This window comes from Archocentrus centrarchus, chromosome 14 (assembly GCF_007364275.1).
Source record: "Archocentrus centrarchus isolate MPI-CPG fArcCen1 chromosome 14, fArcCen1, whole genome shotgun sequence".
Classification (NCBI taxonomy): domain Eukaryota; kingdom Metazoa; phylum Chordata; class Actinopteri; order Cichliformes; family Cichlidae; genus Archocentrus; species Archocentrus centrarchus.
In genome coordinates, this window is record NC_044359.1 from 27,145,841 (window position 1) to 27,172,904 (window position 27,064).

At 41.5% G+C, this 27,064-nt stretch overlaps 1 protein-coding gene across 4 annotated transcripts in view; it reads left to right on the forward strand.

Annotated features, from left to right (window-relative positions):
- The window catches only part of mtmr4 (myotubularin related protein 4), a 48,956-nt gene that overhangs the window by 2,736 nt on the left and 19,156 nt on the right, over positions 1-27,064 (forward strand). For 2 of the 4 annotated variants that reach the window (XM_030745800.1, XM_030745801.1), the window contains exons 1-2: positions 10,463-10,587; positions 18,189-18,278. In XM_030745800.1, coding sequence (XP_030601660.1) covers positions 10,543-10,587; positions 18,189-18,278 — 135 coding nt within the window. In that variant the 5' untranslated portion in view covers positions 10,463-10,542. Of the gene's footprint in view, positions 1-2,527; positions 2,656-3,920; positions 4,022-10,462; positions 10,588-18,188; positions 18,279-27,064 lie in introns of those variants that run through there. The other 2 variants (XM_030745803.1, XM_030745802.1) reach the window with 2 other exon arrangements.

Consider the following 27,064-nt stretch of genomic DNA (forward strand, 5'->3'; position numbering starts at 1 on the left):
TTAGGACAAGCATTTATGGGCATCAATTTAAAATCTTAACAATTAGGCTAACCGACTACTAGGTCTGGTACCAACTAGTGACAATAGCGACTATCAGTCGTACAGTCGACTAGTCATTATAAGCTAACAGTATGCCAGCTAATGTTAAGCTAGAGCATCCTAACAATCACTTTCCCTTTTGATTAATTACATTATCACATTGTATGAGTTTATTCGCTAAGCATCAGAGTCCAACAATGTTGGTGAAACTATCTTTGAAGTGGTTCTAATACTGACTAATGGCGGCAAAAATGGCAGCGCTTACGACAAAAGTTGAGGATATCCTCAACAACTCACCTCGATATTGCTGTCATCAGTCAGAAGTGAGCTTCTCACCCAGCATATCAACAGCTGAGGTAAACAGTGGACTGACAGCATACCCAGATAGCAAAAGATTCTGGGGCGGATCTGGTCTGGAGTCACTTTGCAATCTGAGTACACTCACTACAGATGAACGGTGGCCAGTTTTTGAGGTGACTCAGAGATAAAAAAAAAAAAAACATAAAATGCAGCAACATTTAATTGACACGCAGCCATTTTTTTTTTATTCCTGATTTTTTGTTTTTTTTTTTTGTTTTTTTTTTTTTGTTTTTTTTTTTTTATTGCTAAATGTTTATTCACACATTAAAATGGTGTGTACAATTTTTTTTTGTTTGTTTTTTTTTTGGTTGTTTATAAACACAAACATTAGTAGAAACTTGCCGGCAGGCCACTTCTGTTATGATGTACAGTAGTATACCGCTATGTTGACCTTAAATTTGTCCACAGTGGATTAAAGTAACAAATAATGGCCTTAAGTGATACATACTTCTGTTTCCCCATTTCATGAGTTCCTGATTTTGTCCTCTTTTTGGGTATGGATTTTTTTTAGTTTAAAAGTTACGCAACCTTATACTTTTGTTATATTTGGATTCATGCATCAGAAAAATTTAAACCATATCAAGCCCTTTAACTAATATTGAGTACACTGGCACCATCGACCCCCCCCCCCCCCCTTTTTTTTTTTTTTTTTTTTTTTAAACTGGAGACAACATTTGACGTGCATAATCATGCACAATACTGAGAATGGGTGTGGTTGGTACATGGAATTAATGGTAACATCGCCTCCTTATCTTTTAATATTAAAAGAAACACTTTATGGAATTCCAGTTTTGATTTCAGAATTGGTCGTGTCAAACATGGCTCTGTCAGTATGATATTACCTATGCTCAGCAGCCTTCAGGGTAATATTTGTTTTCACAAGCAATTCCCATAAACTGGTGTCAGTGAGTGAGAAGCTATCACAGCAGAAATGTAATCAGTGTTTTGATTTACAGTCTGTTTTCTTTCAGCTGATAAAATCTCTGCTGAAACCTTGCCAAAGCAGAGTGAGCAGCTGGGCTTTCTAATGTTTTGTATTTCAGTTTACAAAAAAGTGAAAATGCGGGAAGTCTTGGATTTACATGAGGAATAAGTGTCCCCTGATCCCAGAACATGGATAATACTTTTAACTGAAAGAATAGTTTTCCTATTAAGTGTAATGCTTTCTGCCAGATTATTATTATTTAGGACATGCTTGAAAATGTGACTGGTTAGTGAAGTGTTTGAAAAGACGAGTTAAAACGGAGAATTCGAATCTCTTTTGGCTCACTGTTTTTGTTTCACAGCCCACAACTTGAATTTATGATTCAGCCTCACCTCTCAAGTGTAGTTTCTTTATCAGAAGGCTGCTGTTTTCAGCCAACAAGCTCTGAATCACTTAAGCCGTTTTCAGTGCCTAGCCTAATAAAAGTGCAAAAATATTGGGACTGTCCAGTTGGAACATTATCTGAAGCACACAGCATCTGGCAGGAGATGGTCCACTTCAGATGTTATGCTTTGTTTGGAAGCACTCAGGTTGCGTAAAATGGAAATTTATTTTATATCTTCATATAATGGGGATGGTACATGTTAACATTGCATTTAAATGAACTGTAACTGATGCAGTGTACACAGGACTTCTAACCAAAGCTACCAACATTTAACCCTTCTTGACAGGAAGGCAATAATTTGTCAAGCTGCTGTTAACTACTTCAGTCACACTGTGGCTCAAATATAAAGCTTTATTTAATCATTTATCTTCTAAATTTGACAAAAAAAAAAAAAAACTTGGCCATTTCAGATTAGATTTCAATTTTTGTATAATTAAATCTTGTGAAGCTATTTATGCTGAGTCGATAGATGACTCACCTTACCTGAAGTGTAATATTGTGCTTTTTTTTTTTTTTTTTTTTCTTTCTTTTCTTTTTTCTCTCTCTGAAAACTGTTACCTCCAGTTGCCTGCATGTGATTTCTGTATTTATGACTTATTAGTTTCGAAAGCAATCCCTTCTGATCGTATGAGTCACGAGTTTGTGGAAGGTGGGTGAATTAAGTGCCTGCCCTGTAGTATGGCTTCTTTCACCATGAGTGGGAGGGAGAACGAGTAAGCAATAGAGACAGAGTGTGAGAGGGAGGGAGGCATGTCATGCACTGGATTACAACCAGTATGTGTTTGGGAGACGGAGACTGCTGCTACTCTGCAAGACTCTGAGCTTTAACAAACCCCAAAAGCTAGACAGAAGTTTTAAAGAAAGTTTGATTCAGCACTTTGAACAGGTAAGATGTCAGCTTTGTGAGTACTATTTTACGAGTTGAGTTTTTTTTGTTTTTGTTTTTTTTCGTTCTTTGAGGAGCTGTGTGCAAAAGGGGGTGTGTCGAGTTGAAAAAAAAAAGTGTGGAGAAGTGAGACGAAGGCACTGCACAGTTAAAATCCTGTTCCAAGCTGTGTCCTTGCATGCAATCAGTGTGTTTAAGTCTGATTGTTTACACTAGGAAATAAAGACTGTCCATATTTTGTCTGACTGCGTATGTGCTGCTCTCTTCATAATAAGCTTAGTTATCGTAGTCACGCCCTCCCAGCTTGGCTCGTATATGCACAGGAAGGAAGAGTGCAATATCAGTGCCTTTCATACAATCGTTAAGTGTTTGGTTTCAGGCTAGTGTGTTTTTATTGTTTCGTTGTATACAGCTGTGCATGGAGTGCATGTCACTGTTCATATATCCAGTGTGACACACTGTCCAATGCAGAAGTCATTGCACAAGCAGCAGATTCAGCCCTGTTTTTCTGCAGTTTTGAGATCGTAATGAGCTGTAGGTCACCTGTTTGTGACAAATGCAGACCAATACACAATCTCTGTAGAAAATGCAAACCTACAAAGTGTAGGTTTGTGCTTCAGTCTACACTGTCCTGTCTGTGAGGTGTTTTAGAAGCTATTAGGAGATGAGGATATCCACTTCAGCACTTCACACCCAAAAAAGAGTTATGGAGTTTGTCCACATCTCCTACCTTCTGTGCTATTATCTGTTTGGCTGCTGATAATCTGCAGAGGAATGTTGAGTTTGCATTTGCGGGAAATCAGTTTTTCCCTTCAGGCCATGTCAGATCTGTGCCGAAGTTTCTATCACGGTGTCAGACTGCACGCATGTGCCTGTGTGTGTGTGTGCCGTGATTTGACCTCATTTGGAGAGGGAACTTCTTGTCCCAGGCAGCCAGTTAAACCTGCATGCCTGACACTTTCTGGAGAATTTTTGGATTACGAGGTCCTGTCTTGGTCATTTCTGTAAAATAAAAGTACATCCATACTCAACTTGATCAACAGTATTGTGTTAGTGCCAGTTTTTATTCTGTAATTGGGTCCAAGAGGGTTTGTAATACAGCCCTTAATATTATGGCTGGTGTGCGTACACACACACACACACACACACACACACACACACACACACACACACACACACACACACACACACACACACACATCATAGCCACCCACACACAAGTTTGAAGTGTTTTGTTTTTTTGTTTGTTTTTTAAATGTTGGCAGGAGGCATCGCTGTCCCGGCAGAGCCCAGTAGGCAGGAGGAGAGGGAGGGATCTGAAGAGGAGCACCCAGACTCACTGTCTACAGCACTGGCTGGCAGCATGGTAAGCCAATCACACTACTCACTGTTGTGTATGTTTACTTATACTCTGCTGCACATTTCTGACTACTCTTAAAGCAGGTGCTGAACTCCCTGCATAATTTTTCTTCATGGTAAAAATGGCAAGCTGGGACTTCACACTCACACAGGAAATGGCAGAATGCAGTTGCAAGCCTAAACAAAGCACAGTGTTGCAACATGTGTAACAATGGAATACAATTGAACTTGTTTTTCACTTAACTGTAAATGCCAATTTCTACATTGTATCAAATTTAGACATTTCCTTTTATAGCATAGCAGTTTGTGTTCCTGTTTTTAATCAGAAATACAGAAATGTTAAACTTGTAATTACAACTAAAAGTATAGCTTTGTTGCATGCTAAGATGTGATGTAAAATTAAAAAGAAATGTTTGTTAGGATAATTTCTCTTGCATTTCTAAGCCCAGCATGTTTGGCTTATAGGAAGCCAATGCATTAGTGACTCCTTCTGGTTTTTAAAGGTGCCTGTGCAATGTTATGGTGTCATATCCCTCCCCAGTCTTAAACAGGGTCTGGTGGAACACTACCTAGAGTAGGTGAAGGTAGATCTTCCTTCTGTTGCTGCTGTGTAGCACGTAACAGATGTTACAAGTCTGTGATGTAGCTTGTTGCCACGTGGCCCCTGCACAACTGTGTTTTGGAGTACACTAAAACCTGTTGAGTCCTGAACAATACACTTGGCTACACTGAATGCTCTTAGTGTAGCCAAGTGGTGAAGGTGCCTACTTCAGTAAATACTCAAAAGGGATTTGTTTTTTCTGCTGTTTGCCCTCTAGTGGATACTAGTCAATTCTGTGGTTTTAACAAGACCAAATATTTTCTTATGTAAGATTATCATTACAGCAATTGGTGCAAAAAATAGATGGAGGGGTAATTGTGCTGTTTCAAGCTTCTACATGCAATTTTTGTTTGAATTGGACAGCTTTTGCTGAGTCTCACATTTTGCTGCTGTTTGTCTAATCACGCTGCAGATGTTGGCCTGAGGCTTGTAATTATATTTGAGCACCAAAAATATAACATGCAAGATCTAACACTTTGTGGATGACAGTACTTCTGAGTGTATTGTAGTCAGCCAGTTAACCTGATCAGTGAATACAGCAGAATATTTTCAGATGTTAAGGCATGCAGAGCCTCTCAAATTAAAGTGCGAAATGCATACCCTTTAGCAGTTTAAGTGTCCAGTATACAAACTGTATTTGTAATATGTTGGTTTATTTGTTTATAATTAATTGCACCATCATAGATTGATTTTTAGGACACCCCTGATCACCTGATGGCCTGTTTGTGCTTTGGCAGGCAGTGAATGAGCTTCAGCCAGAGTAGATGGGCTTTAAAAGAGAGGAAGCGGTAACCAAATGAGTGACAAATTCCTCTTGAAACTAATGGGAACAGCTTTTATGGGACAGAAATAGGAAGTGTAACAGGAGGATGCGTGTCCCAAGGTTCTGGTCAAATGGGTCCACAGAATGTCATTGTGGCTGGGTGCCCAACTCTCAGCCTCTTTATGGGGATCCCTGGGCTTAATTGATGGCATGGCCGGTGAATGAATAATGTGCCCATGGAGACATGGAAAATGAGGATGCAGAGCTTCGCGTGTCCTGGACTAGTCCAGGATTGAAGCTACACTTTATGCATTTATAGACAGGCTAACCTCTCCTTGGTTTGGGTGTGGTCAGAGGTATGTTCTGCATGAGCAAAACATCAAACTGTGTTCTCAGATTGAATGAACACACCCTAGAGCCAAAGCAGTATTTGAAGCACAGCTATGATTTACAGATGCATACATGTCGGTAGTGTTTGAGCAAATATGAAATTGTTACTATGTTTATGGTAAGAAACTACATTATTGGGTTGTTGGTTTTTGTTTTTTGGGTTTTTTTTAAATAAAAACTGCCCTGTGGCCACAGTTAATGATACTTCTCTGTCCTCCCTGTTGATCTAAGGGTTATTCTCAGGTGGGATTGTGAGACAGTTGTTCCTCAGGTAATAGGATCCTTTCTTGTGAAGTGGCGTTTACTTGCTTCCCAGCCTCGAGCTTGCTTTTCCTTCCGCTGAAACAAAATGGGAAATATTGACTTCATACTGTTGTCTGCTCATGCTATTGTACTGTTAGCAGGATAATACGAACACGGAAATGAGCACAGTGGGGCTGTTTTTATGCTGCCTTCACTGCTTGCATTGTAGTGGTGCTGTGTAAGGACTGTGCACACTTGGAAAATGAAGTTAATGTGGCAGCGCTATGGAAAGCTGCCTGAATCTCTGTTAGGGTTTTAGTTAAAGTCAGAGGGTTAATTTCAGGTTGTTAATGATTTGACTGTAGCCCTACTTGAAAGGACCTTTGCTTCTACTGCTGTTTAAACTAGCCTTGGTCTCTTGGTTGCTGTGTTTGAAAGTGCTTTATAAATAAACTTGGCATAAACAAATGTATTTACAGAAATTCTAGCTTTACGTGTCCCCCTTTTAAATTTATTTATTTTTTTGGCCACAGTGGCTTTATTTGCAGTAAAGGAAAGACTGGAAACTAGGGAAAGATACGGGGGAAGACGCGGGCAAATTGGCGACAGGTCGGGACTCAAACCTGCGCCGCCTGCACCGCGGCATATGTATGTGGTCGCTGGCTTTAACCACTAAGCCACCCCTTTTTCTTAATGTTTCATGACTTATTCATATTCTGCTTCTATAGCTGTGTGTCAACATGTAGGCTGACACCCTGCATTGGTGACTGGCTGACCTCCTTTCCTAAAATAAAACCTGAAACAGAGGAGCCCAAATCTGGTGCTCACTTCTGCAGCTGGTTCAGGCAGAGGGAGAGAATTTGAAGTCCAGTATTTAGACTGTAGGCCGTCTTGTCATTAGGCAGCAGTGATCCTAAATTAAAAAAAAAAAAACTATGCACTTTTTTTTTTTTTTTCTTTATCACTTAAACAGGAAACTGCTTGAAAGCCTACATGAAGAACTGAAGCTTCATCAAAACTCCTGATAGTATATACTTTTTTTTGCCCACATTTAAATATTGCCACTCAAATAAGTCTACAGTTCTAGTGATAATGAAGAGTCAAAGCAGCTGGAGATCTTTAAAGTATAGCTAATCTTATCAAGGGAAAGCCCCCTGCACTCTCAGAGGTAATGAGGTATCAAACTTATTTGGGACACCAGAAGTCTTAATCGTTGGGATTTTGCCAAAGGAAAGGAATCTTTTTATACTGAGTTGCTGATCAAAAAATTTAGTGTAGCTCTTGTGGACTATAAATGTCATGGGTAACAGTTTCAAACCGTGACATGCAAATTATTCTGAGTAAGGTTAATTTATGGAAGTGCATCTTACAGCAGCAGGTGCATGCACTCATTAACCTGATGAAATGGAAACCATCCTGCACACAAGTAGATTATCTTCTGCTTCCTTGTCATGTTCTCTATAGACTGCATAAACTTGCATTGTGACATTTTAAATCAGAAACTACATGAGGGAAAAACCTTAGAACTGTATAGAACAGAATAACTTAGAAAGGAGTGCTGTATTGGTGCTAAACAATTTTACTTTGAACAACTTGTTGTGTATCCTTTATTTAAACAAGTTGTGTCAATGAGATTTAGATCTTTTCCAAGAGACGTGCACAAAAAACATGCAAAAATTCAGACATACATGACCACAAGCTATGAAAAATATGGGCAAAAGGTTCCTTTTGAAATCAGAAAATGTAGCTTCATAGTGTTTGCTGCCCATAAATGGAATACGCCACACACAAAGTATTTATTTAAATGCAGTTTTTCCAGGTTCAGTGTGAATTAGTTACAAGTAACATTAGTGTCCTGTGACCTGACACTGTTTAAATTCACTCAAGGACCAGCAGTAAGCAGGCAATCTTTCCAGTAGAGCCTTGTAAGTAAACATACACTGGTGCTGTCTTTGACTTGCTAGGGAGGGCAACCCCACTTTTTCATATAGGATGCAATGGTGAGTAAGAAAAGAATTGCCTCTGATAAATTGCCGTGCACTGTGGTACACAGAATTGGAAGGCTTCAAGGTAGATGTAGAAACATTCATATACACAATATCACCATGATCAAAGACAAAATTGTAGATTGTTGTACAATCTTAGAATTTGTGAATATAAAATAATATAAATAAATAATAATAAATAATATAAAATGTAGTCTGAGTTTTCTTGATAGGTGGTGGTGGTTTTATGACCATGAAGCATTTGTATATGGACTGCAGGCTGGATACTATAGGTGACCTTGTAGATATGATGCACTTAGATCGATCAGAGTTTACTGCGAGTTTGTGTAATAAGTGTATCAAAAGCAGTCTGTAGATCTGAGGTGGTTAGGTTATGGGAAGAGGCTTAGGAATATAATGGTGTCATCTGGATAAAAATGTACATTAGTGGCAGAGAGAATAATCTTTGTGTACACTGTGAATAAGATGTCCAAGACTGGATCCCTGTGGAACACCTGTACAAATGACAAGTGGACTTGACCTGAAACCTCTGGAGACACCTGAGTTCTGTCAGAAAGATGATCATGAAACTATTTAAGGTACTGCTCATCTAAAGTGAGAATAGAAACAATATCACCTTAATAAAATGACATGGTCTGCTGGATGTTTTTGATAGCTCTATCAAATTGTAGTGCAGTACTGATGTCCAGTATTATATTGTTATGCATGTTATCTTTTATGTGATTTCTAAAATATATCCATTCTATATATATATTTTTATTTTTATTTTTAAAGTTGCATCTATAATTTTATTTTATGAAACCTTCTGTAAAAATGGCCGTCAGGGAATTATACATGTGTTGGAACTGCATAGGAGAAAATGTAACAATATTAGGGCTACCTCTGTGTAATGATACACACATCCTGGGCATATTGCTACTAGCACACTGCATATGAAGATATGTGGTAGCTTTAGAGCAGCTTGCTAGTTGTAATTATACCCATCCAATATCCAGGCATATGTAAATGTGTGAACCTTGTGATCCACAGTTTCAGCATCTATTCAAGTTTCTTTGTAAAGCTGGTGAACAAGACTTATGTCCAAAGCAGCTGAAACTGTTAATTTAATATACTTGTGGTTTCTTTCTACAAATTGCACTTAAGGGCTATAAACAATTACCCCCTCAAATGAAAATTCATCCTGCAGCACCTCCTCTAGCAAAATTAATCCTATTTAATAGTGCTATGTTCAGCCTATGCTGCATGCACTGCGATGTGCTTGTTACGTAATGTGGGGTCATACAGCTGTAGGTGAGTGGCTGTCACGACTCTGGGAGGAGGAAGGGCTACATGTCGCTCAGCAGCATACAGAACACCATGTGCATTCTGTGCCCTTCCTCGATTATAATACTGTAAGGTGCAGGATTTATTGTATGTAAAATATTTCAGCATAATGTGAAGATGACACTTGGAAGCAGCAAAGAATGTCTGTAAAATGCTGTGTCACCAGCGATCTCTGCATTGACTGTCTCTTCTCAGCGCCCTCCCTCCCTCTGTCCACTGCCACGTATTTGCCTCCTGCACTAGATCAGTAGCTGCCAGTGTGAATTTTTTATTTATTTATTTATTTTTTTTGATGGGATTTTTTTTCCAACAGTGGGATGTGGTGTGTATGTCCCTCTGCTCTGTTGGTTTCAGGTTGTGTGTGTTTTGTTTTTTTTTGGGGTGTGTTCAGCATTGTCTGTGCACACAGCTACCAGTCAACAGTGTGTGTGCTCGAGCCATGCTATACCGCAGTCAGCGTGGCAATCGGAGCATCTTCTGGTTGCCAGCAATGCAGTCGAGGCTTTACCACCTTGATGCTGAGGGAGAAGCATATTTCTGAAGAGATGTCGGTGAAGGGTGAACAAGGAGGAGGTGGAGGGGAGGAGGAAGAGATGAGAGGGAGATGGGGAGAAATGCGAGCATGTGAATGTGGGAGGGAGGGAGGGAGGTAGATGTGCATGCAGAGGGTGGAGCTTAGCATCAGGCAGTTCCCTCTCTTCCTTTCTCTCCTGTTTTTCTCTTCTCAGTTTCCCCTGATCCACATCGCTAGGCACATCTGCAGCCATCTCAGTTTTTTTTTTTTATTTTTTTTTTGCTTTCCTCTCACTTGTAACTCAGCTGATCGGCCAGACTGCTGCGCTTCTCTGTATTTTTATTTTTTTTTTAAATGGACTATCCTTTTTTTTTTTTCTTGTTGTTTCAGCAGTGCAACAGGGGCGGTCTTCAGCGTGCACCCCTTTCTGGGAGTGGTGGGGGGGGTGGGGTGGGATCCTGAATGAGAGTCAGGACTGGGGTGTTGTCCCACGGAACCTCTAGAGAAGGGACAAACGAGCAAAAGCCGTGGGGGGAGTGGGAGGTCGGGTGGCAGGCAGAGGGGATTGAAGCAAATGAAAGGTTGAGAGGCTTGGAGGAAGAATGGTTATGCCGGCTCCTCGTGCTCTGGTCGTGCTGCTGCTCCGTAGGCTGCGTGTCATTCAGGCACAGTCCTGCCTCTCCTCGACATGAGCCTCGCAGGAAGGGTGTCCTGCTCCATGCTCAACTGCTTTGTAAGTCTTTCATTTGTTTGTGATGAGTGGGTTTTAGAGTCCTACCCTCCCTACATCACCTGTCTGTGTGTCTACCCCTCCCAGGTAGTGGGGAGAATTGGGGGGGGGGGGGGGGGGGGGGGGGGGGGGGGGTGTTGCTGATCTCCACACGAGCGCTGCAATTATTAACAGCAGTAACCCAAAACGAATAATTGAATTACCACAATATGCTCTCAAGTTTGAGTTGATTAAAAGGACGCTTGATTGCTGTCATTAGTCACCTCTGTCACATGGAGGGCTTTGAACTGCTAGTATGTTGATTGACGGCCGGGGGGGGGTGCTGTCAGAAGTAGGAAGGGTTAGATGTTTTTGTGCACTCACTGTTGCAGTCCCAGATCATTGAAATGCGTTCACTGCAGTGAAGGTCCTGCTTTGAGTTAGGATGTACAGGGGCTAAGGGGAAGGTAGAACAGGAGTTTGTCTTGAGATGGTAATAAAAAGGTTGATAGCCTAGGATGTTAACCTCTGACCTCTTCAAGGTTAGCTGGCAATGGGCACAGGCAGTACAATGTGGCCATTACCTGCTAACCTTCAGGAGGTCAGTTTTCTATGCCTTAAATTTCTTCACATTTTCCTGCCAAGAGTCCCAAAAGAGCCCTCAAAAGTTGATTTTTCTGAGGCTGATATAAACAATGCCTGGTTAGATTCTCAGTAAATAAAAAGCAGCTTCATATAAGCTATACATTGTTAAAAGAAGACTTGCCTTTGAAGCAAGTTCAACATAACCAGACTTTCTTTGTGTTTGCTAGTTTGTCAGAGATGATGGTATCAGGACAGTGGTTATCAACTTTCTGTTAACCCAGACTTTCGGCCCCGTGCCCACATAAAAGGGGAGTTTGAGCACTGAACGCTGAAATAAATGTATCTGTATATGGAGAAGATTCACTCAGCACTGCTAGCTCTGAACTTAAATACTGACACATTTAAAAACTAGCGTTCTTCAACAGTCTGTATAGAGCTTGTGGTCGGAAAATTACATGAAAATTTATACTTTATTATAATAAATTTTCAATTAAGTACTCAATAGTATTGCAGGTAAATGACACATCTACCTTAGGGAAATGTGCGTTTTAAAAACTTTAATTGAAATGACAGTTGAACAAAGTATTTTTGTTCAAAATCACAAACGTGAACCTCATGCTGAAGGAAAAGTGTCTGTGCAGTGTTTCATAGTGATCCATCAAGTACTGTTTCAGTTGGTTCAGTCTAGGCCAAAGTAGAGGACTGGCATACTGTGATCCTTTCAGTTTTCCAGTATTACATGTACTTTATCTAGACAGTTATCATGCTGTTTCTCCCTTTACATGCTGCTTGTACAATATTGATTCCCAAAACAAGATTTTAATAACACTAGGGGAAAATGCCATTACCACAATTTGTCTTTAAAGAAAGCTTTCTTTGAAAAGCTGTCAGCTGTTGATTCCCCTTCTCCGTTCTCTGAACAGATGTGGCCAGGCAGTTCCCAATTTATGATCTCTTTAATATGTCTGTGGCGCAGCTGAGTCGGCACTACTTCTGCGTCAGTGTCTGTATAATTTAGTATCCCCATCCTTTGTTACTTAAGTGGATCAGAGCACTGTCAGTCTTCTCCTGTGGAAGGAGGCTGCAGCATTTTCATCATGGCCACCATTGTTGTGATCCAGCAATGAGAGGAGGGGGGGGGGGCATCTTCAGTTACTATTCTAATGTACAGTGTTTCTCCCGCTGCGATGTCTGCACTAAATGGAACTATAAAAGTCTAATTGAATTGGTGAAGATTTTTCCATGACTCAGATTCTATTATAACCACTAGCTAAATAAATCAGGAGTGAAAGTAAAACTGAAAGCTTTTTAGGGGACGTGCCTTTAGCCTGTGTACCTGCGATGGTTCTGGTATCACGTCATGCCTTTCTGCCTAACATCAAGGTGAAAACACAGTAAACAGCCAATGTGTTGTGACCCTGAAGAGGTCAACACAACAGTGATGGGGAACCGAAGAAGAAAAGGCAGCAAAGTGAGACTCAAAGTTGAGTATTTGTTTTCCCAGTATCAGCACATAAAACCTAAGTCTGTACTAGCCTTTGTGAACCTTAGGCTAATGTTTTCAGAGGTTTATTGCCGAGCAGTTCATTACATTGTTTCATGTTTGGACATGTATAGTATGTTTTCTTATCTTGATTTCGGATGAGTGATGAAAACTAACAGAGGTGTCTTTGCCATCATAATCCGTTCCCTCATTTGGCGTTTTGATTCTCAGACCATTCAGTGACGCTTCATGTCCCGTGGATGTGGGCAGTCTTCCCTGGAAGTGAAGGATCTCAATGGTTGATGTATGTGGGGCCAATACTGCAAAGCACAACAAACAAAAGGCTTTATATGTAGTTGGGGGGGCTTAAAGGTAAATGTGATGGCTCAGAAGAACTTTGACAGCTGGTCTGATTTGGGTACACTTCAAGGTAAGAATCACTGCAAATCTATACAGTCATCCTCACTGTTAGGATCATGGGTTCATGCTTTTTCTTTTAATTTGTCACCTGTTGGCATGTGTACATTGATCCACTTGTTGACTGTGCTGCAAAGTGTTACTCCAATGTTATTTCAGATGAATTCTGTTCACGTAAAGAGCACCCCGCCCAGTTTTTTTATTTATTTTTATTTTTTTTTAAATCTTGGTTCTTGGAGTACTGCCCAGTTATAACAGTAAAATGGGATTGATTGATTTAGAACTCAGTGGTCGATGATATTAACATGGGCAGCAACGGCACAGTGAGAAGTGCAGTTAGAGCTTTGTCATAGTGTGCCATCTTTGATCTCGACTTTTTACTTAGAATGTACTCCCTAACTCAGAATACTTGTTTTTTTTTTTTTTTTGTTTGTTTTTTGTCTTGGATATATTTGTTTATTTATACTGCTTTTCATTCTGCCCTGCTTTTGCTTGCAGTTTCATCTCCCCCCCCCAACTACCTCGCCTTTTATTCAGAATCATCATTTACATTTAAGACTGTCTGCTGAGCTGTATCTGCCACATGTAATATGTCCATAGCAAATCACTGGACAGTTAAAAGCAGAGATGCAAGTGCATGACGTCCACATATTCAGGAGGTCACCTCTGCATCATGTAGGGCTTCTCTAATCTACAAAGCTCTAGGACAAAGCCCCAGTCAGATTAAGTAAATAATCTGGGGAGTAAGGACAGCAAATTGTTAGAAAAGCTTTTGGGAGAAAGGGCCTCTAAAAAGAGGCTGTCGTATCCATGGAAACCAGACATTTATTCATGAACACTGTGCCAGTGTCTCTTTCACTTTGTCTACCTATTCTACCCTTCTTACCATTTGCATACATGCAGGACAGTTTTCACACGTGCTTTCCCCAGACAAGTAAAACTTAGAGAATGGAACGGCACATTATTGCCTCCACATGCACGCTGCTAATCTGCTGTGCCACGGCTGTCTCGCTGGCTGCTGCAGCAGCTGATATCATAGCTGATACTGTTTTGGCTATTAATGTTATCTTGATGTTTCATGTGCTATCAACTCTGACATTTATATTTGGTAAATGCACGGAGGCGTCTGCGCGCATGCCTGTCAGCTCCAGCTTTTTTGATAGCTGGTTGGACAAAGGTGGGGGAGGGTGCGCAGGCTCGCAGCAGTGACGAAGCAAAAAAACGTGTTGGGCACAGGACAAGCTGTGCTCCATCTTCTGTGAGCTGTTTAGAAGTGAGAGCATCTCTTTTCCTTTTAATCTCCTGTAAGCTGATTGTCTGCTTATGGAAACAAAAATCACAATATGGACAAAAAAATGAAAACAGAAGTGCTGTGCTGCTGCCCCCGATGTAATGACCTATTTTTTTTTTTTTTTTTTTTTTTAACCCAGGTTTTTAAGTGTCGTCTGTGTGCAAGGACCTATGAAGCTGAAATATGCTTGTCTGATCTGGTAAAAGGTTTTATGTAGGGTCTTGTGTTTATAGGGAGGCACATCTACACAAGTTTTAGTTTGTGCTTTAAAGCACACAGTGCTTTTTGCAGGCACCAGAGAAATGCTGTGTCAGGGCTCCATAAGAGAGACGTGTAAATGTTGCCAAGTGTCTACCAAGTAGTGCAGCCTGAGATATTTGGAAACCAAACCCGATTGGATGGACTGTTGATGGAGGGTGGCTGTGGGTCAGGTGTCTTCCTGCCTTTTTAAAAGCAACATTTTGAGGTTAGTTTTGGTTAACATTTAGAGTAAGTGTGGTTAGACTGCCATTTAATTTCTGAGGAAGGTTCTATAAAACTAATATCTGCAATAATTTGATGGCTGTCCATCATTGGTAAACTTGATTCTAAAGGCAACTGAGTGTGGGTCTGGATGACAGGCTGGTGGTTCAGGCTGCCTGGCAACAGTATGTAACATCTGCTTGTAACAGCCTAAACCTCATAGGATGCCCCTGACTAATGGTCATAGTTCACCTATTCCCAGGTGAAAATGAGTAAAATAGATGTTTCACAGCAGCTTCATCAGTCTAATGCCATGTGTTGGCTCAGGGTAAAGGTCAAGAGATTAGTGGGGTTGTTTCAAAAGGATTTGGAGGAAGTAAGAATGTGAATTCAAACTCTTGGGGAGCACTATAGTGAGTTGTTGTTGTTGTTTTTTGTTTTTTTTCCTTAGAGAGGCACCACAGGTTAGTGACTCCAAACTGAGGATTTTAACACTAGATTTGGTTTTGTTCCTACTGTAACACATAGTATGGATCATGTGATGCCATTTAGACCTTAATTACAAGCAGCTGGCTGGAGACAAAACATTCACACCAACATTTAAGTTGTGATACTGAATCAGAGCCTCCAAGATGAACAAAGAATCTTCATGGCTCCAAAGCTACCCTTCTAGCATTTACATGGAAAACTGAAAGGCGCTTCACCCTGTTTTATATCCGACTTCTCTTTAACAAACAGCAGAAGTAGCTCATTAATGCTTATTTATCTGCTCTAACTACAAATGATCCACATTAGAGTAATCACTGAACAGGAACAGATTTTGCTAGAACACTGCATTACAAAATCTCCACTCTCCCCTCATCTTGAGTGCCTTTATATGAAGGTGGAAATGTAGCATTATCATGAACATAAAGGCAACATTTGGAGGAAATGGAGCCTACAGTAATGTCAGACAGCACTTACTACTGGAGCATCTTTAATGGGGTTTAGATGCCTCACCCACCACCTCACCTTGCAGTCATCACCACCACCAATTATTGCAACTTATACTGTTATAAATTAGAAGGTGACTTTCTGTTATTGATCACTTTTCTCCCATTGTCATCCTTCTGCCTGCACCCACACCTCAAAAAGCCTACTTTTTTTTTTTTTTTTTTTTTTTTTTTTTTTTTTTTTTTTTGAGCCAGGAAAAACCCTGCTAGCAGTAGATTCTCCCTCCGAGGATTACTAAGAATTTGACGCCTGTGCTGTTTGTCCATGCTATACCTAAATCTAGAGCGCCATCCATCCATCTCTTTCCTGCACTGCTTAGCCACCTTGGTGTGCCAACTGTCTTCATCAATGAGACTTTTTTGCCAGGAACCAAAGGTGCTGTTAGGGTTGTCATAAGCTGAAAAATACTGCTCTGGCTATCATTAGCTATGATGTGATGCCTTTTAAAGTCTGTTGGTGATTGGTAACTTGTAGGTGAGGGGTTGTCGCTGTAGGTACACTATGTCCATCTGTTACCCGTCAGCCCAATGGGTGGTATGCTTATCATGTGGTTTAATTACCGGTTTGAGTGTCCGGATGACAGATGTAACTCCTGTAAACATGGCAGGAATTCCCTGTTGTCAGACATCAGTTGGTTTCCTATAAAATGCCTGACATTTCAACTTATATTTGTCTTAAGATTCATTAGTGTTTCATTTTCAGTTTAATTTCAGTTAGTTTCCAGTTTAGTTTTTGTCTTGTTGTTTTTTCCTTATATTAAAATGAAACCAATTTTTCAAACAATTCTTTATGGATGCAGTTTAGTCTCAAACATCTGCATTAATGCCTGCTTCTGCCAGTTGTGTTAAATTGGCAAAAAATAAGGGCATTTTCTTAACCTTTTTTTTGTTGTTTTTTTTTTGGTTTAATAAGCAGATTATATTTTAATTTTGTTCATTAATTTCAGCTGACTAACACCTAGTTTTAGTAACTACCTCCTGGGACCCTTGAAGATTCAGTGGATGTGATTCAGAGATAAAGCACCCAGTTAGGCCTCTGTTTTCATCAAGAAACCGAAATGACATCGGGTCATACTGAGATGGAAAAGTGAAATCCAGCAGAGCAGTAAAGGTAGCAGAAATGACACACAGGCTCGATCAGGATTGAAACGCATTCACATCTTAGTACAATACATGTCCAACACTTTTCCAGCTTTCTGACAGTCTAAGGTAGCAGAGTACAGTATGGTACACTGGAAAAACAAATGTGTAATTAAAATCGGTATAAATGTGAATTTTATGTGCTTACTTTTCAGTTATGAAGTAAAACTGTTGATAAACCTTGGTGTTTTTGCATAAAGGGATTAGAGAGACTAAAGGGCAAGAGCCTGTCCTTCAGTTTCATCCTATGCTTGCTTTTCACCCCTTTCTGTCCAGCGACTAAAGTATGGCCTGATGAGCATGTTTGCTCAGTCTGCGTGAGGCACAGGCACCCTAAGCTTCAAGGACGGGGTCGACTACCCTCTTTGTTCCTCATTCGTTCTCATCTCTGCCACTCAAAGTGTTGCAGTCTAATTTTAGCCGACCATCCATTAGCACAGGAGTGAACTCAAAACTGCAGCTGGTTTTTAATTTCTAAAAACTGCAGAAATATTTATATTGGAGTGGTTTACGGTATCATCTTACAGGATCATGCATGTTTGGTTTTAATACATAAAGTATTGAAACCATGATGAGACTGATCAGCACAACTCATGAAAAACTGGCCAAGTGTGTGGAAGAACTTTAATCTTAGTATGTGTTTGCTCAACACTAAAACCCAGTCACATAGTGTACTGGTTTGTGATAAGCAACACTGGGTGTCATTTGCACTTGCAGTAACCACTTGCACAGTGCCAAAGCAAATACACTGCAACCATCAAAAGTGGCATTTTTTTCTTCAGCATTAGTATTCATCAGTCAGGGAAACTGTTGGTCAGAATTGAATAATAAAACATTTTAAAATGGTGACCACAGTGACCCTAACACAAGGTCGTGAGCTTTTTTTTTTTTTTTTTTTTTTTTTTTTTTTTTTTTTAAATGGCATTTTAGGGCCCTCGTAGTAAATTTTTAATCTCCTACGTGATGCCTGAGTTGGCTGCAGGAGATTGTGAAACTCCACCTAGCACGCATGACCCACCAGAGCCAAGTGACCTGGATCAGTTCTAAATACAAGAACAGTGAGATTAACTGTAGGTTTCATTGTCTTGGTTGTCTGTTATGTCTCATGTTTCAATATTGCAATCAATAAACTGTGTGGACTTTATTTATGCGTGTTCCTTTTTAGTTTTTCATATGTAGTCTCACATCGACATATCAACGTGAATTATGTCAGACATATTTATCTTTCTACCTCTGCGTTATGCTTGTCTGACAGGGTGAAGAGGGGCCTCCCAGTCTGGAGTACATTAAGGCCAAGGATTTGTTCCCCCAGAAGGAGCTGGTGAAGGAGGATGAAAACCTTCAGGTGAGCTGCCAAACACTTCTAGAGCATAGCCCCATTTGCTCTGACACCTAGCACCATGTCTTGTGGCACTTCGAGATTATGACATTGTGTTAAGTGTTAAAATCAGCGTTCCTCTGAAACACCCTCACCCTGAGGGCTGGTAGTCTAGAGTGTCATCTCATGATTGTCAAGATTGTCAAGTCACGACTTGACAAGCCTGAGGTCAGACACAGAAGTGATAACTGGGACCTAGAGGAGTGTGTGTGTGTGTGTGTGTGTGTGTGTGTGCATATAATTAGGGCCCGAGCACGAACTGTGCGAAGGCCCTATTGTAATTGCTTCGTTTATTATTAGGGCCCGAGCACGAACTGTGCGAAGGCCCTATTGTAATTGCTTCGTTTATTATTATTTTTTTTTTTTTTTTTTTTTTTTTTTTTTTTTTTTTTTTTTTATTATTATTATTCAGGCAAATGAATTGGCTTTTTTGGGGCTTTATCATATTCAAAAACTCATGAAACTTTGCACATGCGTCACACCTGGTGAAAATTTAAGTATTTTAATGGGCTCGGGCAAGGGCGCGCCCAAATGGCTCGCTAGCGCCCCCTAAACTGGAGCCCCACCGCTGTGTTTCACGTACATGAATGAAACTTCATACACATGTATATCATGTCCAGGCGCACAAAAAATCCTCTTGGAGCCATGCCCTAAACCCAACAGGAAGTCCGCTATTTTGAATTAATTATGCAAATTTGGCGATTTGCAGCCCTCACACTTTTTCTAATAACTCAGAGGTTTTAGACGTTATCATCTTCATATTTGGTTTGTCTAACCTACACCCCCAGGGGAATCTAAATCTCGAAAATGGTGAGTTTTTGCCAAGGGGGAGGGGTCCTTATGCCCCTTTGAACTTTCATCATTCGCCATGAAATTTTGATTGCCTCTCATTCATACCTACATGATCCAATGTGCATCAAACTTCTCCAGTAGGATGAGGGTGCCCCCCTGAACACATACATATGACAATATTTAATATCAGTCGCAGCGCCACCTAGTGGGAACAGGAAATGTCATATCTTACACTTGGAGGTCCAGCTCCAAGGTGGTTTAGCAGAACCATCTCAAATTTCACCTGCAAAGCCTTAAGAAGTTGGACTTACTGTGTTTTCAAAACTGTGAGTTTTTGACAAAAGGGCGTGACCCTTATGGGACGGCAAAGTTCGATGATTCGCCATGAACACAAAAATGGCTGTAACTCAAAGCCAACTTGCCCAATCTGGCTCAAACTTCAGTGGTGTGATAAGCATGCTGCCCTGAACACATTCATATGCATAAAGTCCATAAACGTTAGAGCGCCGCCTAGTGGCAGCTCGGAATATCTTAAAATAGCATGTTTTTTGAGTAGCCCCGGAGCTACGTTTTATCTACATGTATGAAAATGTACAGGCTCATGTAACATACTAAGACGTACAAAAAAGTCTCTTGGACCCATACCCCAAACCCTACAGGAAGTCGGCCATCTTCAATTGAAGGTGTCAATTTTTGCGATTTCCACGCCTGCTATTTGAACGAACTCGTCCTAGGGCATTTCACCCACTGACACCAAATTGGCTCCAGATCATCTACACAAGTAGCCCATCAAATATTGTGGAAATCTTTACAAAATATTAAACGGCCTTTTCACACCAGGCCATTAAATTTGGCCTTTGTTTTTCTCCCTCACCACCAAAATTGTTTGTGCACTTGTTCGCACATGCTTTGTCTGATCAGGCTGAAAATTTAATCACTCATGTACACACCCAGGCTGAATCCATAACTACAGATTCAAGACTGTAGGCGCAATAGCGCCCCCTACAGAAGCAAATGAAAATTTGTATGACCGTCCACAGAATTAGTTTTGCTCTGAAATACATGAAATATCTTTCACCATTCCTTACAAAATCCTCATCTATTTGATAAGCCTCCTGCCCTGAACACATTGATATGCATAAAGTCCATAAACGTTAGAGCGCCCCCTACTGGCAGCTTTAAATATCATAATATACCATGTTTTTTAGCTAGCCCCTGAGTTACATTTTATCTACAGCTCTGAAATTTTGCACACTCATGTAACATCCTAAGACATACAAAAAAGTCTCTTGGAGCCATACTCCAAACCCTACAGGAAGTCCAGCATCTTCAATTGAAAGTGTCAATTTTTGCCATTTTCAGGCCTGCTATTTGAATGAACTCCTCCTAGGGCATTTCACCCAGTGAGACCAAATTGGCTCCACATCATCTAGACAAACAGCCCATCAAAAAAGTCAATCAGACCCATGCCCTATTTTGCATGCTGGAGCCGTGTCCACACCCCCAAATATTCCATTGCGTCTATGCCGAGAGCAAAAGATACCTTTTCCTATAAAAGAATTCAACTTTCTAGAGACCCATCACGATCACAAAACCTCCGAGTGCGGCACGGGTCGACGAGCGCCACAGGTCGACGCGCGCGGAGTGCGAGGGCCCGATATCACCGCTTGCGGTTTTAATTTTTATTAGGGCCCGAGCACGAACTGTGCGAAGGCCCTATTGTAATTGCTTCGTTTATTATTATTATTATTATTTTTTTTATTATTATTCAGGCAAATGAATTGGCTTTTTGGGGGCTTTATCATATTCAAAAACTCATGAAACTTTGCACATGCGTCACACCTGGTGAAAATTTAAGTATTTTAATGGGCTCGGGCAAGGGCGCGCCCAAATGGCTCGCTAGCGCCCCCTAAACTGGAGCCCCACCGCTGTGTTTCACGTACATGAATGAAACTTCATACACATGTATATCATGTCCAGGCGCACAAAAAATCCTCTTGGAGCCATGCCCTAAACCCAACAGGAAGTCCGCCATTTTGAATTAATTATGCAAATTTGGCGATTTGCAGCCCTCACACTTTTTCTAATAACTCAGAGGTTTTAGACGTTATCATCTTCATATTTGGTTTGTCTAACCTACACCCCCAGGGGAATCTAAATCTCGAAAATGGTGAGTTTTTGCCAAGGGGGAGGGGTCCTTATGCCCCTTTGAACTTTGATCATTCGCCATGAAATTTTGATTGCCTCTCATTCATACCTACATGATCCAATGTGCATCAAACTTCTCCAGTAGGATGAGGGTGCCCCCCTGAACACATACATATGACAATATTTAATATCAGTCGCAGCGCCACCTAGTGGGAACAGGAAATGTCATATTTTACACTTGGAGGTCCAGCTCCAAGGTGGTTTAGCAGAACCATCTCAAATTTCACCTGGAAAGCCTTAAGAACTTGGACTTACTGTGTTTTCAAAACTGTGAGTTTTTGACAAAAGGGCGTGACCCTTATGGGACGGCAAAGTTCGATGATTCGCCATGAACACAAAAATGGCTGTAACGCAAAGCCAACTTGCCCAATCTGGCTCAAACTTCAGTGGTGTGATAAGCATGCTGCCCTGAACACACTCATATGCATAAAGTCCATAAACGTTAGAGCGCCGCCTAGTGGCAGCTCGGAATATCTTAAAATAGCAAGTTTTTTGAGTAGCCCCGGAGCTACGTTTTATCTACATGTATGAAAATGTACATGCTCATGTAACATACTAAGACGTACAAAAAAGTCTCTTAGACCCATACCCTAAACCCTACAGGAAGTCGGCCATCTTCAATTGAAGGTGTCAATTTTTGCGATTTCCACGCCTGCTATTTGAACGAACTTGTCCTAGGGCATTTCACCCAGTGACACCAAACTGGCTCCAGATCATCTACACAAGTAGCCCATCAAAAGTTATTCAGGGTTTTGTAGAATATTGAACGGTGTTGCCATGGCAACCCTCTGAATTTGGACTTTTTTCAATTTCAAATTCACAGAGATTCTAAACATCAGCCCCTGGGCTGTGCTTTCTCTATGTACCTGAAAATGTGCCTGCTGATGTAAGATGCTAACATCTACAAAAAACTCTCTTGGACCGATAGCCCAAACCCAACAGGAAGTCAGCCACGTTTACTTTAAAGTGTCATTTTTGCAGCATTTTTCGCCTTTTTCAGGCCTTTTTGCCTCAACTCCTCCTACGGCATTTGACCCAGTGAGACCAAAATGGCTCCAGATCATCCACACAAGTAGCCCATCAAAAGATATTCATGGTTTTGTAGAATATTGAACGGTGTTGCCGTAGCAACCCTCTGAATTTGGACTTTTTTTCCATTTCAGGCCCAGATAGGTTCTAAACATCAGCCCCAGGCCAGTGCTTGGTCTGTGTACCTGAAATCGTGCATGCTGAAGTAACATCCTAAGACGTACAAAAAAGTCTCTTGGACCGATAGCCGAAATCCAACAGGAAGCCTGACATGTTCTAATTAAGGTGTCATTTTTGCAGCATTTTTCACATTTTTCAGGCCTGCTATTTGAATCATCTTCTACTACAGCTTTTCATCCAGTCACACCAAAATGGCTCCAGATCATCTACACAAGTAGCCCATCAAAAGATATTCATGGTTTTGTAGAATACTGCACGGTGTTGCCGTAGCAACCCTCTACATGTGGGATTTTACTCATATACCACAGTGCACCAAATTGTTACATCTCTGACATACATTGTCCAATCTGCCTCAAACTTCACAGGCTTAATGGGAGGGTAAGGGAGACTGGACACACCCCTCTATCAGCTTTGTTTCACACTCATAACGCCACCTAGTGGCAACAGGAAATCAGTAGGACACTGATACTCATCATCCTATGGTCATTACAGTTTCATTGATGGCTGCAGGCATTACATAGAGCATTGTGACATATTAATTAGTGGGCACTCACCGACGCCACCTAGTGGAAGCGGGAGACGATCGACGCGAAGTACGGCTAGCCTGCTGAGCTGTCAACAGCCGGGTGAGCCAGCTACTCTCTCGTCTGCGAGAACCTCCGAGCGCGGTTCGGCTGGAGCGTGCCACGGGTCGACGCGCGGCTTGGCTGGAGCGCGCCAGGGGTCGACGCGCGCCGGGTGCGAGGGCCCGCTCATCGCCGCTTGCGGCTTTAATTAGGGCCCGAGCACGAACTGTGCGAAGGCCCTATTGTAATTGCTTCGTTTATTATTATTATTTTTTTTTTTATTATTATTATTCAGGCAAATGAATTGGCTTTTTGGGGGCTTTATCATATTCAAAAACTCATGAAACTTTGCACATGCGTCACACCTGGTGAAAATTTAAGTATTTTAATGGGCTCGGGCAAGGGCGCGCCCAAATGGCTCGCTAGCGCCCCCTAAACTGGAGCCCCACCGCTGTGTTTCACGTACATGAATGAAACTTCATACACATGTATATCATGTCCAGGCGCACAAAAAATCCTCTTGGAGCCATGCCCTAAACCCAACAGGAAGTCCGCCATTTTGAATTAATTATGCAAATTTGGCGATTTGCAGCCCTCACACTTTTTCTAATAACTCAGAGGTTTTAGACGTTATCATCTTCATATTTGGTTTGTCTAACCTGCACCCCCAGGGGAATCTAAATCTCGAAAATGGTGAGTTTTTGCCAAGGGGGAGGGGTCCTTATGCCCCTTTGAACTTTGATCATTCGCCATGAAATTTGGATTGCCTCTCATTCATACCTACATGATCCAATGTGCATCAAACTTCTCCAGTAGGATGAGGGTGCCCCCCTGAACACATACATATGACAATATTTAATATCAGTCGCAGCGCCACCTAGTGGGAACAGGAAATGTCATATTTTACACTTGGAGGTCCAGCTCCAAGGTGGTTTAGCAGAACCATCTCAAATTTCACCTGGAAAGCCTTAAGAAGTTGGACTTACTGTGTTTTCAAAACTGTGAGTTTTTGACAAAAGGGCGTGACCCTTATGGGACGGCAAAGTTCGATGATTCGCCATGAACACAAAAATGGCTGTAACTCAAAGCCAACTTGCCCAATCTGGCTCAAACTTCAGTGGTGTGATAAGCATGCTGCCCTGAACACACTCATATGCATAAAGTCCATAAACGTTAGAGCGCCGCCTAGTGGCAGCTCGGAATATCTTAAAATAGCAAGTTTTTTGAGTAGCCCCGGAGCTACGTTTTATCTACATGTATGAAAATGTACATGCTCGTGTAACATACTAAGACGTACAAAAAAGTCTCTTGGACCCATACCCTAAACCCTACAGGAAGTCGGCCATCTTCAATTGAAGGTGTCAATTTTTGCGATTTCCACGCCTGCTATTTGAACGAACTTGTCCTAGGGCATTTCACCCAGTGACACCAAATTGGCTCCAGATCATCTACACAAGTAGCCCATCAAAAGTTATTCAGGGTTTTGTAGAATATTGAACGGTGTTGCCATGGCAACCCTCTGAATTTGGACTTTTTTCAATTTCAAATTCACAGAGATTCTAAACATCAGCCCCTGGGCTGTGCTTTCTCTATGTACCTGAAAATGTGCCTGCTGATGTAAGATGCTAACATCTACAAAAAACTCTCTTGGACCGATAGCCCAAACCCAACAGGAAGTCAGCCACGTTTACTTTAAAGTGTCATTTTTGCAGCATTTTTCGCCTTTTTCAGGCCTTTTTGCCTCAACTCCTCCTAGGGCATTTGACCCAGTGAGACCAAAATGGCTCCAGATCATCCACACAAGTAGCCCATCAAAAGATATTCATGGTTTTGTAGAATATTGAACGGTGTTGCCGTAGCAACCCTCTGAATTTGGACTTTTTTTCCATTTCAGGCCCAGATAGGTTCTAAACATCAGCCCCAGGGCAGTGCTTGGTCTGTGTACCTGAAATCGTGCATGCTGAAGTAACATCCTAACACGTACAAAAAAGTCTCTTGGACCGATAGCCGAAATCCAACAGGAAGCCTGACATGTTCTAATTAAGGTGTCATTTTTGCAGCATTTTTCACATTTTTCAGGCCTGCTATTTGAATCATCTTCTACTACAGCTTTTCATCCAGTCACACCAAAATGGCTCCAGATCATCTACACAAGTAGCCCATCAAAAGATATTCATGGTTTTGTAGAATATTGAACGGTGTTGCCGTAGCAACCCTCTAAATGTGGGATTTTACTCATATACCACAGTGCACCAAATTGTTACATCTCTGACATACATTGTCCGATCTGCCTCAAACTTCACAGGCTTAATGGGAGGGTAAGGGAGACCGGACACACCCCTCTATCAGCTTTGTTTCACACTCATAACGCCACCTAGTGGCAACAGGAAATCAGTAGGACACTGATACTCATCATCCTATGGTCATTACAGTTTCATTGATGGCTGCAGGCATTACATAGAGCATTGTGACATATTAATTAGTGGGCACTCACCGACGCCACCTAGTGGAAGCGGGAGACGATCGACGCGAAGTACGGCTAGCCTGCTGAGCTGTCAGCAGCCGGGTGAGCCAGCTACTCTCTCGTCTGCGAGAACCTCCGAGCGCGGCTCGGCTGGAGCGTGCCACGGGTCGACGCGCGGCTTGGCTGGAGCGCGCCAGGGGTCGACGCGCGCCGGGTGCGAGGGCCCGCTCATCGCCGCTTGCGGCTTTAATTTTTTTTTTTATTTTTATTTTTATTATTATTCAGGCAAATGAATTGGCTTTTTGGGGGCTTTATCATATTCAAAAACTCATGAAACTTTGCACATGCATCACACCTGGTGAAAATTTAAGTATTTTAATGGGCTCGGGCAAGGGCGCGCCCAAATGGCTCGCTAGCGCCCCCTAAACTGGAGCCCCACCGCTGTGTTTCACGTACATGAATGAAACTTCATACACATGTATATCATGTCCAGGCGCACAAAAAATCCTCTTGGAGCCATGCCCTAAACCCAACAGGAAGTCCGCCATTTTGAATTAATTATGCAAATTTGGCGATTTGCAGCCCTCACACTTTCTCTAATAACTCAGAGGTTTTAGACGTTATCATCTTCATATTTGGTTTGTCTAACCTACACACCCAGGGGAATCTAAATCTCGAAAATGGTGAGTTTTTGCCAAGGGGGAGGGGTCCTTATGCCCCTTTGACCTTTGATCATTCGCCATGAAAATTTGATTGCCTCTCATTCATACCTACATGATCCAATGTGCATCAAACTTCTCCAGTAGGATGAGGGTGCCCCCCTGAACACATACATATGACAATATTTAATATCAGTCGCAGCGCCACCTAGTGGGAACAGGAAATGTCATATTTTACACTTGGAGGTCCAGCTCCAAGGTGGTTTAGCAGAACCATCTCAAATTTCACCTGGAAAGCCTTAAGAAGTTGGACTTACTGTGTTTTCAAAACTGTGAGTTTTTGGCAAAAGGGCGTGACCCTTATGGGACGGCAAAGTTCGATGATTCGCCATGAACACAAAAATGGCTGTAACTCAAAGCCAACTTGCCCAATCTGGCTCAAACTTCAGTGGTGTGATAAGCATGCTGCCCTGAACACATTCATATGCATAAAGTCCATAAACGTTAGAGCGCCGCCTAGTGGCAGCTCGGAATATCTTAAAATAGCAAGTTTTTTGAGTAGCCCCGGAGCTACGTTTTATCTACATGTATGAAAATGTACATGCTCATGTAACATCCTAAGACGTACAAAAAAGTCTCTTGGACCCATACCCTAAACCCTACAGGAAGTCGGCCATCTTCAATTGAAGGTGTCAATTTTTGCGATTTCCACGCCTGCTATTTGAACGAACTTGTCCTAGGGCATTTCACCCAGTGACACCAAATTGGCTCCAGATCATCTACACAAGTAGCCCATCAAAAGTTATTCAGGGTTTTGTAGAATATTGAACGGTGTTGCCATGGCAACCCTCTGAA